Raw genomic sequence first — 13,261 nt, forward strand, 5'->3', positions numbered from 1 at the left:
TGAACTCTCTGACTTGCTGTTCCCAGCTGGACAATGCCATTGTGCAGATATTCATCCAATGCACTCGTGAAACTGGATAAATGGATTAGAGGGATCAGAGACACCGCCGGTAACTTGAAAAGGAAAGCAGCAGCTTACAAAAGGGATGACATTTTTGTATCGGGGCAGAGGGTGTGTGAATACTCTGCCTCTGCTTAAAGGACAAGACAAGTGATAAACTTTTAACAGTAGCTACCTTAATCTGTTTTATTTCTCCAGTCAGATGAAAGATTTCTTACTGAAGAATTATTTGCAATCTGTATGGAGTCACCAGGAGTAAATAATAATAAATTAAAAGAGCTCATAAATTGCACATAATTGTGCTTTGTCATTGATGAGCACTTGCTTTGAAATGCGAAATGTTGCTTTAACCCCGATAATAAATGGGATTCTAGTTTAGAATAGCACAGCATTCAATCTTACAACATAAAAGGACATTTTTAAAACTGAAGTAATGCACGTTTATATAAAATGCATCATGCATCCAGAACAGCAATTTTCAGTGTTCAATTATGTATAATCATACATATATGGAATTAAACTTATCTGTTTTCATTTTTCTTTGGGTTGCAAAATATGGGTTACATCCACTATCCAATGTACTTTTTCAGGTTAAAATAAATAAAATGCATTCTTTACATGTATAAATTCAGTTTATAATGTAATGTGCTCCAAAGAAAGTAACTTGAATTTTATGTCCATATTAAATCAAGGACGTAGATAGTTTTGATTTGCTCCACTTAACATCAATTTAAGTATCTTTAAGTAATGCTTAGACATACATTACTACTGTTCAAATGATTTTACTTGGACAGAGGACAAAACTTCAGATTGAATCTAATGACACAATTGACTTATATACTGTGTGTAGCTAGGAATATGCTTGCTAAAAATGTCTACAATTACAAATCAATATATATTTATAATGCCTGATCCAGTTTAGCATTTAACCTATTGAAAATGAATTTCGGTGTTGTATATGGTTTTATGTTTATGTACCTTGATAGCAAGTTACTTTGAACTTTAACGTTGATGACTTTATTAACTTTATTTGCAATCTAGCTACTTGTTGATGACTCAGCAACAAGCACACATGTATATTGCTGTTCTGAGTGGGAGACACCAAGTTTGCCAAAAAAAAATTTCCAAGCCTTCTGCTCCAAGTTTTCTTTTTGCAGAGGAGCTGCAACTGTTGATATTAATTTAAAAGAAAAGTTTCTAACATTTGTAATTCAATAACCAGGATTAAACCAGGCACCCATTATCCTTAAATACTATTTTATATCCCTTTTTCTGGAGATTGACTAAACGTCGGGCTCTGGAAAACTGATGCCATTGTAAGGCTATGACCCAGGCAGTGCACGAGCAGACTTCATTTGCCTCCCTCTCCAACCTTTCATCTTGGAGATTTTATTTTCCACTTTCTACCACTGCCCTTTTATCAATATCAAACCACACATATTTTAACCATATGAATTCCTTCTGTGTGGCCCTGTCCTCTTTCATATACATTTTTTTTCAAATACTACCTCTAATAACCACTTGCAAAGCTTCTTCCCTCTCTTTGCTTGACTATATGAATTATTACTCACTACTTTTCCACAGCTGTCCCAAAGCAGCTTCCAGATAATAAAACAGCCACAAACCTCTTATTGGCACCATTTGGGTTCTGAAGGTAATATCATTTATGCATAAAACAGTTACTGTAGTTCTAATTATTGTTAAGATTAATAATTTAAAACGTTAGACAGTCACCCACCCTCGGGCAACCTGCAGTTATTGTGTGTGTATATTATGCTTAGTTCCACTATTTGGATAATGCTATTGATATTCATTCATTGGCCATTTATTATGATTATTAATAATGATGTGTTCATATGTGTTTACGGTGGAGTCGTAGATTGACTAATACAGTATTCCATTAAAGGTTCTTATCTACCGTTCGCCATTCCCCACATCCTAGTAGGATGCAATAAAATATCGCTGCAAGGAATAGAATAATGAGGGATTCAACCGTGATTATTGCTCATTAGACACTTCACTGTACATTTATTACTAAATGAATAATTATATCCATATAAAACCATAGTGGTATAGCTCAGGGCCAAAATAAGTCACTAATCTCAAGATGGCTTGTAACAATGCAAATAAATGTGACACCAGGAGGTTATTTTATACCACACTGTCTAGCAAAACGTTTTCTTATGTGTATAAAAAGTGGGAGGAAAAAAAAGCAAATTTGATTTGTTGAAGCGAATGTGTATTTCAGCTTGAGATTCTTAATGGCTCGGGCTGTAATATTGAACTAATCGGCCCCGTTTTATTAATAATCATTCATCAGTTGTTTAAGTAAGAGTCTGTTTGACATTTCAGTGTTGGGCATGACTGCAGGGACTTCTCTCAAGTCATTTACAAGGACGGTTGGAACTTTATAGAGTATGATTCATAGAGTCTTATAGTACACAGGAGCCGCAGTGCATGTTACATTAATCAGTGTCAGGGTAGTAAAACACAGAAAGGAATATGAATTCACCACTTTCTGCAGGAGATAAATGTGCTGGTGAATAATTGATTAATGCTTAAAAAGAGGGCAAAAGAAGAAGTGAACCAACCTCCCGCCCCCCGAAATAAAAAGGCGTGGATGAAATTCGCCGGGGCTTCACAATGGATCCGCAGCACTTGGTGCTCTTCACGCACTCTTCTCTCCAGTCCTGAAAGTCCAGCAATAACTCCCCTTGGTGTGCAGAGGTCGTGGGAGGGGGATGTGTGTGGGCGGGGTATGTTAGTGCGTGTGTGGGGAGGAGGGGGCGCTGAGCGAATGGGTTGCCATGGAAGCAGTAAAATACTTCTATATATTTTGCATTCATCCATTTGGTAGTTTTGGGAAAGGCAACGACGTTGCATTGCATATACAGTTAGTCACCAAAAGCATTTGCTTCTAATCCCAACAGAGTCTTCTTTTCTGATAAAGAACAGGTAGCAATTTCCGTGAAGTATATTGCCATAGATTCGCCTGTTTATTCGGTGGCGTAGACTCATACCTCCATACTACCCGCGGCAAGATTTTGGTACGGTATTTCTCAGTTGTAGAAAATGTAAACTGTGGAGCAAGTTGTGAATTAGCGATCAAAGTCCAATTACCTTACCTCACAAACGTTTTCAAGCGGCTGCCGAGACGTGTCTGCGCGAAATAAGATTGTGACTGATTGACCGAGCCCCAAAACTCGTCCGATTGTGTTCCCACGTTTCAGATGAGAACAGCGGTGGCGGCGGGAGCTTCGCAAAGCCAGCAAGTGATATCCGCATTAAAATGGTGGGATTAAAGCTGATTCTTTGGGGGAGGGTGGAGCGGGAAGTGGCATTTTTACTAAGTATCATTTCTTCAACCTTAACCCTCAATTATTAACTCACAAATTAGGCCCTTCACAAATACACAAAGAAGACTCTGAACTTCCTACTTTCTCTCCCACTCCAACTCGCTCAGAAATTCCTTCGCATCACTTAAGAATCCTATGATTCCTATAGAGCGGCGAAATTTCTACCATAGGGATATTCCTATTATGATAGATTTCTGTTTAAGTTTCTCGATTTGACTTCAATTTGGAAAGTTTGAATCTTATTTTGGTTCAACATTATTTAAGGCTTACGATCAATGTTCAACGCAATCTTGTCTGATAACTTCAAAAGCGCACCTTTGGTTCATGTTACGTTATCATACCTTTATTTAGATTTATAAATACAATCACCATAATTATATTATAAGCACCAATATTATAATTAAAATACAATTGGGTAAGTGGTACAAAACTCCAGAAATCTATAGAAATCTTCGTTTTAAACCAGCGAAACAAAAATCTGCGACCTTTTAACTTAAACAGCCTTTAATTCTGGCTTGGATTTCGGAATTATCTCATACTAGTCTACAGCTATAAATTTTGTTTTAGTACTTAGTCTTCGCATAGATTGCCTTTCTTCTGAATCTTATAGGAATTATGTGTGTATCATAGTTGATTACGAATTTCATTCTACAAAGTTAAGAGAATATCTACCTACCTATCTATTTCTCTCTCTCTATCGCTTGTCAGTTATACGCCTGTATATCACATAATACAGTCAGATTGCTAGTGAGATGAGAGGAATTTGCAACAGCCAGTTCCGACTATCTGTCAGTCTCGTCTGCTCCCGGCTGCCTGAATGGCTGGAGCAGGGTGTGTTGGGAAATAATAGGAGGCAGGGGAAAATGAGCATGAATGGGTGGGGAGTGAGTGTATTTTGCACCACGCAATTATTTGAAAACATCGGTTATTAGTTAAATCTAAGTTCGATGTGCTCTGTGAATTCATTAATAAAGTCAGGGTAAGGTGCGGGAGGTGATTAAAATCCACAAAGTTTACGGGTGGATTATATGAGAGCCCGACTTTAGATGGATCTTTTCTTCGGTTGACTTAACGCGAATCAAAGTCTAAACCGCGTTTTCAAAAGTGCCAACAGTATCTCCGGACTTCAGTGCAAGTGAAACTTTTAAGATCCTTCCAGAACCCGTTCTTTTTAAAAGACCGTGGGTCGGGAGAATGTTTTTACCACCTTTCACATTCTACCAAATAGTTCTGTTGTTAGCATTTTAATGAATGTCTAAGACAGGAAAGAAATAAGCAAATAAACAAAACTATCGGCAGGGACCTTTCCCTCATTTTCCAAGGTGAACCCTCGGTGTTGGTGACGTTCTCTGTTAATTCTTTATTATTCTGATTACTTTGAAAATTTCATCCTCACACACAGTGTAAAAAAAGTGAAATTTTTCATCTGTGAAAAGTGCAAACAGAGCATGGGCGAGTTGTGTGCATTATGAGGATTGGTGGTTGTTGATCGGAGTTGGCGTTCCAACTATATAAATCTGAAAGTTAAGAGTGCAAAATTTCAACAGGTTAAGTGTAAGAAATCCATGTTCAAAGAGAACGAGAGGATTAAAAGATCCCTCGTGTGGGACAAGATTACAGCAAAGCAGTAATGTGGCGCTGGGCTGTGATGAGACCACGGTAGGACAGCATGCAGTTGAGTTTTCGATGTCTCTCCTGTCGACTAAGAAAAAAAGACCCCGCAAAACTCCTCCGCGGATAGGTGCTCGATCAACGAGTAAAATGAGCAATTGTTCTGGTGGTGTGTATGTGTGTGTGGCGGGGGGGGGGGGTGGATTTTTCTCCCTTTTACAAACGACTTCAGATAATATTGCAACTCCAAAGCTTTCTGTTAAAATTATAAAGAATGCGTCAGAAGCGGGAGAACCGCGGACAGCGTGACTTAAAAGTGTTTAGCTCTACAAACTCGAGCCACGTTTATGTCTGCTGTGTAAGTTTGCTCGGTCAATGGCATCTTCCTGTGTGGAGAGCCGGCTCCATCAGTAAGAAGGAAGGAATTACAGATAGCGATAATCTGAAATAAACAAATATAACGCTGAAAAAGCTCAGCAGGTCAGGTAGCATTCGCGAAGAATTAAATAGGAGGTTAACTATAAAGTTACAGCGCTCTGACGCTGGCTCACAGACCTGACACTCTAACGATACGTCTGTAGCTCAGCCAGTCTTCCCACATTTGGCTTCCCAGGCAGAGCTGCAAGACTCTCCACCAATTTGTGGATATAGTTTGAGCTCATTTGACATCGTGGATCTCCCTCACATTATGAGCTTCAATGCGCTGAGTACCTCGCGATGGACTGACGTACAAGTCAGTGAAGTGTGACTCCCGCCGTTTGTGGTGCGATCCATAGAGGGAGCTGTCGCCTCACAGTTCCCGCTCGCATCCCTTCGCAGCAGCAAGCCTGCGCTCATACCCAGCGCGCCGCGTCAAAATTAGCAACGTCTCCTCCGAAAGTGATGGGTTTTCTTCCAGTGCGAAGTGAAACTTCATCTAACTCAGACAACCCGTGACAACGTGGAGTTAAAGGCGATCGAAAACCGTCCAGGATCCACAAGGAAAGCGCGTCAGGTTCAAATAAAACGCAAGAAGTGCTTAAAAGCACAAGACATCACTGTTCGTAAAACGACAGTTAAGCCTGATAACTGAAATAAGTTATTATCTTATAACTAATTTGGAAACATCTCCAGTGACTCAGTTCTTCAGTCGCTGATACCCGGAATATTTTACCCAGCTTTGATGTATCCAGACATTATCAATTAAAGGCATTTTCAAATCAACATTAATAGAATGCAGGTTCATTATTTCGCAGACAATATACGTCGCCTGTGTCTTTTTCATTAACCTATCTGTAATCTGTCACAACGTTTCAAAGATAATTTCGGTAAATAACATTATGGGAAAATGCGAAGAGACGAATTTTCATAACCTTATACAAATGACATACTGTGTTGTCTGAGTCTCAGTACCAATGATCATGTAACGTTATCGCTCGGAAGGGAAAGCTGTTTTTTTCTGTGTGCAGTCGGACAGCAGCAGAGAACGTGATTCCCAATGAAGTAAAAGATCAGCCTAACAATCGATACATGGAGCCCTGATGCTTTGTTAATATTTTATTTCACAGTTGCTATTATTTCCGATACGTGATGAGCTTGTCTTTTTAACTCCCCCACCTCCCTGTTTGGACACAGCCTTCCCATATTATTTTTTAATTGCTTTAGCAGCTGTTTGCTTCATAGAACTCCCCCTTTTCCACCAGGAGCAGCCATCTGTCGAGTTAGTAGCACCTTAAAGGTCACTGATTTGGTTTCATTGGGGACCGGGAGAATAAACAGTAAGACATTTACTTTGCGGAGTTCTCAGCCTGGTTTGGAATCGTTTTCTGTCGCCCAGCCTCGTTTTTTGTTTGTCAGCAGTACATTTTGAGTAAAATAATCTTGTTAACATCAACAAAAACTGTGACTACGAAAATAATCTCACGTCACCCCCAGCCTCCTCTCTCCCCCCTTCTCTCCCCTCTCTCTCTCTCTCTCTCTCTCTCTCTCTCTCTCTCTCTCTCTCTCTCTCTCTCTCTCTCGCTCACACACACACAGTGTTTCATACATTCGGTAACATTTTTCAAAAACTCTGAAATTTCTCCTTCACTGAAAATTAATATAATCGCCACGTAAGATTATAGGGAGCTCGTTCTAATATCTTTTAGTTTATTAGACAAAAATATATGATTTGACAAATTCTGCTCACACGCTTATTTACAATTATAATCACTCTATATACATAAAATATTGGACGTGGGAAAATAATTACTAAACCAATAATAATCGCGTCAAGAAACAAAATCAATTAGAATAACACGTGCTGATATGTTACAATGTCAAATAAATCGTTATATATTTGTCAGGTTTCTGAAAGGCTTTTTGCATTGTCCAAATACTGGCAATACAAAAAGATGAAGTAAATGTTCTCTTCCTAAAAAATCTTTTTTTCAGTTTTCTTCTTTCTTTTCGTTTTTTGCCCCATGAAACTTTCTCAGACGGAGGAGATTCCTGCTAAAACTCTTGTCCCTTCCTGCTGAGGCCGTGAGCTGAAAGAACAAAAGGACAGAAGTGGCTGAATACTAACCATATGAGATATTGTGCAAATACTTTGTGCCTCCAACCAAGATTAAAATAAACTGCTCACTGCTCACAACTTCTCCAAAACCATTTTTTCCTTCCTTACAATTAAACTATCATCCCGTTGCGTTGCAAAACAGCCGCGAGAACTGCGCCTCTTTTATTTTGTATTAACTCTTAAAACCTACCTTTCGTTTACGGGTTGAAATGATATTTTAATTTGCTGTGATGGAGATTCGCCTGGAATACAATCTCTATCTGGAAGACAAAAGGAAATAAAACAGTTCAAATCAGTCATCCAACAGGAACAAGAGTTTGGCTTTGAAGTTTGTGAAGTAGGTTCAGAGAGCGAAGGGAACCCGGCGGCCCTTCAGATTTTAAGTTTAGTACGTAATTGTCCGTTACCAGAACCGCTATTAACTGTGAGCTGTATATATAGTTATAGTATATCATACATGTGAAGCTGAAGGGAGGATGATGAGTGTAAAATACCTGTGTGTTTTGGACTGGGTATATCTGTTGATTTTTCATTGCTTACTGCTCCGAGGGCCGCCGTTAGCACAGTAGACTGTTGCTGCTGCGAGTGCTGCGGATGATGGTGATGGTGGTGATGATTCGCCCCCAGAAAAGACCTGACATTCAGCAAAGAGTTCTGGCCCAGGAAAGCACCGTTCGTCCAGTTATGAAATTTGCTGATTTGACAGGTGTAGAGTCCGTGGTTTGAGAGAAAAGCCGGGTGCTGAATGGTCGGCTGCGTGTGGCTGTTTGGCGAAGATTTCTGGGCAATGTCTGGACTGGTCGCCGTCTCTGCCAAGGACCAGATTTTCGGTTTGCTGTGATTTGGGATTAGCAAATTCCCCTGCCCTAATGAAATCCCCCTGGTGCCATTGCTCTCGGCAACACTCCCATCCACTCTGTCCGTCTCTCTTGCTTTGCTCTCAACAACGGACCCTTGTAAAGTCCGATCGTGCCCGCTCTCCAAATCCACTTTTTCTCCCTCACCACTGGGGTTCAGTTTTTCATCTTCCTCTCCGTTACTTTGCTCCTCATCGTTTTCATCGATTTTGTCGATATCGATACTCTCCAGGTCGATCTCCTCGTCCTCCTCCTTTTTCTCGTTCTCCCCCTCTGTGTCACTGCCGTAGAGAGTACTGTCGTCTTCTTTATTCCGGGCACCCCAGGTCATCTTGTTCTCCTTCTTGAGCCTCCTCCTGGCGTTGGCGAACCAAGTGGAGACTTGGGTCAGGGTCATCTTGGTGATGATGGCCAGCATGATCTTCTCCCCCTTGGTGGGGTAGGGGTTCTTCCTGTGCTCATTGAGCCAGGCTTTGAGAGTGCTTGTGCTCTCCCGGGTTGCATTCTTGGGTCTGGCTGGGTCTCCATACTGGAACTGACCATAGGGGTAATAGGCAGGGGCCGCGTGGGCAGCAAACGTGGCCGGGTGAACTCCGGGATTGTCCTTCAATTCGTACTGAGAACCCTGCAACATAAACACATAGAGTGGGGTGTGGGTGAGGGAGAGAGAAAGAGAAATCAGGGCTGGGGTATTAAAGAACAGACCCATATCACATACCCTATGTTGCCCAACACAAATTATTTACACTCAAGGTTTGCCACAGGAAGGCACGCAGAAAGTTTCCGGAGTAACCAAGTGTTCCTATTCTTAATGGAATGGACTCTGCGTTTTAAAGTTAAAACAACATTTAAAAAATGAACATTTTAAGAGGTATGCACGAAAGAAGTAGGATTGCCACAACAGTATAACGAAACCAAATGTTAATGGCATAACACAGAAGTTAATTTAAAATCTCAAAATTAGTGCACGCGAACTACACTAACACCATTGGCCGTGAAATCTAACTAGCTGCGATTAACGTTCAAGTTTTTTATGTTTGTGAATGAATGAGAGTTTATTAAGGAAATGTATGAACTTTATTTAAGTCCCATATAATCTCATCAATGATGATGGAACATTAATCGTAATTTAAAGATCAGAAGTGCAAACAACTGTTCCTCAACCTTAACAAATAGTTTATTTAGAGCATCACGCTCGAAATATTAGAAAAGTCGAATTACCCTTTCATAAACTGCTCGATTTTTCGGGGTAGGAGGAAAGTTACGGCAATCGACTTTATAATGACCTCGCCATTTATTTTAAGTCTGTGCCTTTGGTGAAAACGTGCGGGAGAAGACATGAGAAATACTAACTTTTGCTTGATTGCGCTTTAGCAGATTAAAAATAATTTATGCCGACTTATTTTACTTGTTTAAATGTCCTTTTGGTTGGCTGTGTCTCTTTTTCATTTTGGAAAGATTTTTAATGTTGAATTAAAAGTTGGAAACATGACATCATCCAGTTCTCACTGAGATGGCCGCAATGTAAACATTGCTAAAGAATGCGGTCATTTTGTGCATCTTTATTATTCCGAAGTGCAACACGTATAAGATAGAGACACTACAGGGAACATTTTTTAAAGGTTATTGAAAAACAGCCATTCATTTAAACTTGAAAATCTCGATATTTATTACTCCCCTTCCTCCTGACAAATACTATGCAATAAGTCTTCCACAGGCCTGATTTAATTCTGAATTAGGTACTTTAAATTTAAATGAACGTTGAATTTTCCATTTTGTGTGGTACAGTGTAAGGCACTCAATCATAAATAATTACAAATAATCTCAACTGTTTTGGGAAAACAGCATGAATTTAAATTCAACTGCAGTGCGTGCGCTCTGTTCCAAGAGACGATTGAACAAACAGGGCGCCAGGATTAGCATGAAGACAACAGGAAATCTTCATAACTAACTATGGAATCAGTGACCACCGTTCAATATTTTGCAGGTAATTGTTCCGGGCTGATATCAAAATTGCTCGTGCATTTAATTCTGTCTCGCCCTGAGCTTATTTTATTTCTACCGCAGTGAATTTATGCTTAATCCTTATTCCCAGAGGCAACTCTATTGCCCAGATCACCGAATTTGCCTGATTATTTTATTTGTTTGAAGAAGAGATAAGCTTTATATAAAAAAGGAATTGTCTTCGACCGTATTATTTATGCTTACAGTACTAAAATCCGACGCAGCCGAATTTGCAACGATTCTTGATACATTTTTCACGTTTATATATAAGGAAACGGTGGGTTTTATTAATTGAGAAACTTTGTAAGTATTTTATTTGTATCGTTTAACAGTGGTGATTATAATAGATTAAACAAATAATATGAAAAGATTTCGCTATAATATTATCTGCAGCTCAGTAGTTTGTGGGGTGCATCCACTCGGTGTGTTGTGTAGATATCAGGTTAATGCAGTACTACATTTGTAATTGCGGATCGCATACATTAACTGCAGACTACAGCGGAACTCACACAACTTCGGCCTACTTTATTTAAAGCGATACCACCATTACAGAATAAACTGAAGACGCCGCCACGTTTAAATCAGTGACTACAGTGAATCAGTGAACAGTTTCAAACGTGTCCGTGCCCTCTGCCGACAAAGAAAAATCCCGAAAATATGGGCGGATGAAAGAGACTGCCAAACTTTCCAAAGCCGGCTTCTAATCTTCTCTGCCCACGAGACTTTTGTTCAGATTCGCACTGTTGTCGGCACTAGCAGTGATTAAAACTTTGAATGTCTTAACTTGTGACACTAATAAGGGAAAGCATAACGCTCGCCATGCTTGCCACCGATTGGCGTCAATAGTCTCGCTGCTTTAAGAGGTCGGTGTTCCAATTAAAATAATAATTGTAACTGTTTCTAATCATATGCTTTTTACACATATGGGGATATCCGACCGACAAAGATTTGATCCAGTTTAGTTGTGCGATGGGATTTTTATATAAGTATTTATTTTAAACGTTTCGCTCGGAATGTCTGTAAAAGACTGGTCGCACTTACCATTTGGGAGAACATGGTGAGATCGGTGGTGTAGGGGAGGAAAGCGCTGTAGTTCTGGGCTGTGTAAGGGTTTGCATACATTCCCAACACGGAGGTTACAGCAGCGGCGTGATTAGCCCCAAGCTCGGCTCCTCCTCGGGAAGAAGCCAGCACTCCCTGCCGATCGGCAGCGTAAACAGCCTGGCTCGCACTTAGATACTGAGGGTACCCGAGCTGAGGGAAGGCCATCTCCTGAGAAGGGATCTTCACGAACTCAGAAAATGACACAATGACAAGCAATAAAAACTCGCTTCCGATCGCTTCCAAATCCCGTTTCTTTTTGTCCTGGCCCGCAGAATCTTCCTGTAAGCGATCTGATCGTCAATTCAACTCCAACTGATGCGTCTGCCCATAGGTCCTGGCAGATCCGTAGATATCATTTGAAGTTGATGCTTTGACTGACAGGTTACTTGAGCGGCAAGCCCCTCCTAGTTTGGAACATGTGGCTTCGCACAGTTGGGCCACGTTGTGTTGTGTTGTGTTAAATGTTTTGCATTCGGATCTATTCAGTGAAGCACCCACTGGTGTATGACAACCTGTCTACATGATTTTGCAGTTGTCCGACACTGTTTGTTCCCTTCTTAAACCTTACCGAGTCCCTTCTCCTTACACAACTTCTCGGGTTATTTTCTCCCCACCGCTCTCTCCTTACGCCCCCTCCCCTCCACGGAACAAGTGCCAAGAACTCGGTCCCAAGCGCAATGTGTTATACACATGCCTAAGGTCGCTGCATAAATAAGGCCAATAGGCAAATCTGGAACTGCACAAGAGATTTCTCAAAAAAAATACTGACAAAAAGTCAAAAGGATATATAATGATCAATTACCCAAAATGATGGGAAATTTGAGCGTTTAAAATAATGTAAATGCAATGACAGGTCGCATTAATTAGCCGGATAAAAGAGCCAGTAGAATAACAAATACCAGAAAATTAATTATTCATATAGTTTTAAACAGACCAGACCAACAGCGGGTCCGATTTAGCAGCAGGAGTAAGGGCCCAGCCTTTTCTTTATTTTTCATCGTGAAGTCTCCATTTGGTTTTGTGCAGTATTTCTCACAATTGTCTCCTGTTTATTTTCTTTTCCCACACTCATCAGGGGCAATACTTTTGGCATGCATCCATTAACGCTGTTTATCATAAATATAATTTAATTACAATAGATGCTGGCAACGTTATTTTTAAAAGCATGAATTGCATTACTTTTCTGCACAGTTGTTTCTTTCTAAGTATTTAGCTGTACCTGCCGTGCTTTCAGGTACATCATAAACCAGGGAACATACAGGAGCTTTAATAGACACTAAACTACACTTGGATTTTAAGTGGCTATGTGGCGTGGAAATAATTTGCGATTAATAAAACCAAACGTGCCAATCCCGCTGGCGTTTCTGACGTACCCCTTCATTCACTTTGGGTCAAGATACTGCCGTGTTTTGCAGAGCTCACAACAGTTTAATCCGGGAGATCACAGTAATTTGACACAGGTTGTACGTGTTAAATGTTGAATGCCTTCCAGAGGGCCCTGACTCTCCTCGACAACTCCCTGAAAATGGATTGTTGCCCGTTGAAGGAGGGATTATTCTCCGCACGAATGAAAACAAATTGCTGTTTAAAGAGAAAGGTGGAAGCGGCGCGTCATTACATATCCAAACCTGCACCAACTTCTCCGCGCATTTAAATATATATTTACCCAAGACCCAATGTTTAACTGGAGTTTGCTTGCTACAGCTATTGAAATGTAATATTTTATTGTTGAC

At 40.3% G+C, this 13,261-nt stretch overlaps 1 protein-coding gene across 1 annotated transcript; it reads right to left on the reverse strand.

Moving 5' to 3' along the window:
• Positions 1–7,134: 7,134 nt before the first annotated feature.
• Positions 7,135–11,877, reverse strand: irx1b (iroquois homeobox 1b). The gene is made up of 4 exons (XM_059945141.1): positions 11,466–11,877; positions 8,058–9,045; positions 7,754–7,823; positions 7,135–7,534 (listed from the first exon to the last, which is right to left on the reverse strand). The coding sequence occupies exons 1-4, from the start codon at positions 11,691–11,693 to the stop codon at positions 7,480–7,482; spliced, it is 1,341 nt and encodes a 446-aa protein (XP_059801124.1). The 5' UTR covers positions 11,694–11,877; the 3' UTR covers positions 7,135–7,479.
• Between the last annotated feature and the right edge of the window lie 1,384 nt (positions 11,878–13,261).

Source organism: Hypanus sabinus, chromosome 20 (assembly GCF_030144855.1).
Source record: "Hypanus sabinus isolate sHypSab1 chromosome 20, sHypSab1.hap1, whole genome shotgun sequence".
Taxonomy (NCBI): Eukaryota; Metazoa; Chordata; class Chondrichthyes; order Myliobatiformes; family Dasyatidae; genus Hypanus; species Hypanus sabinus.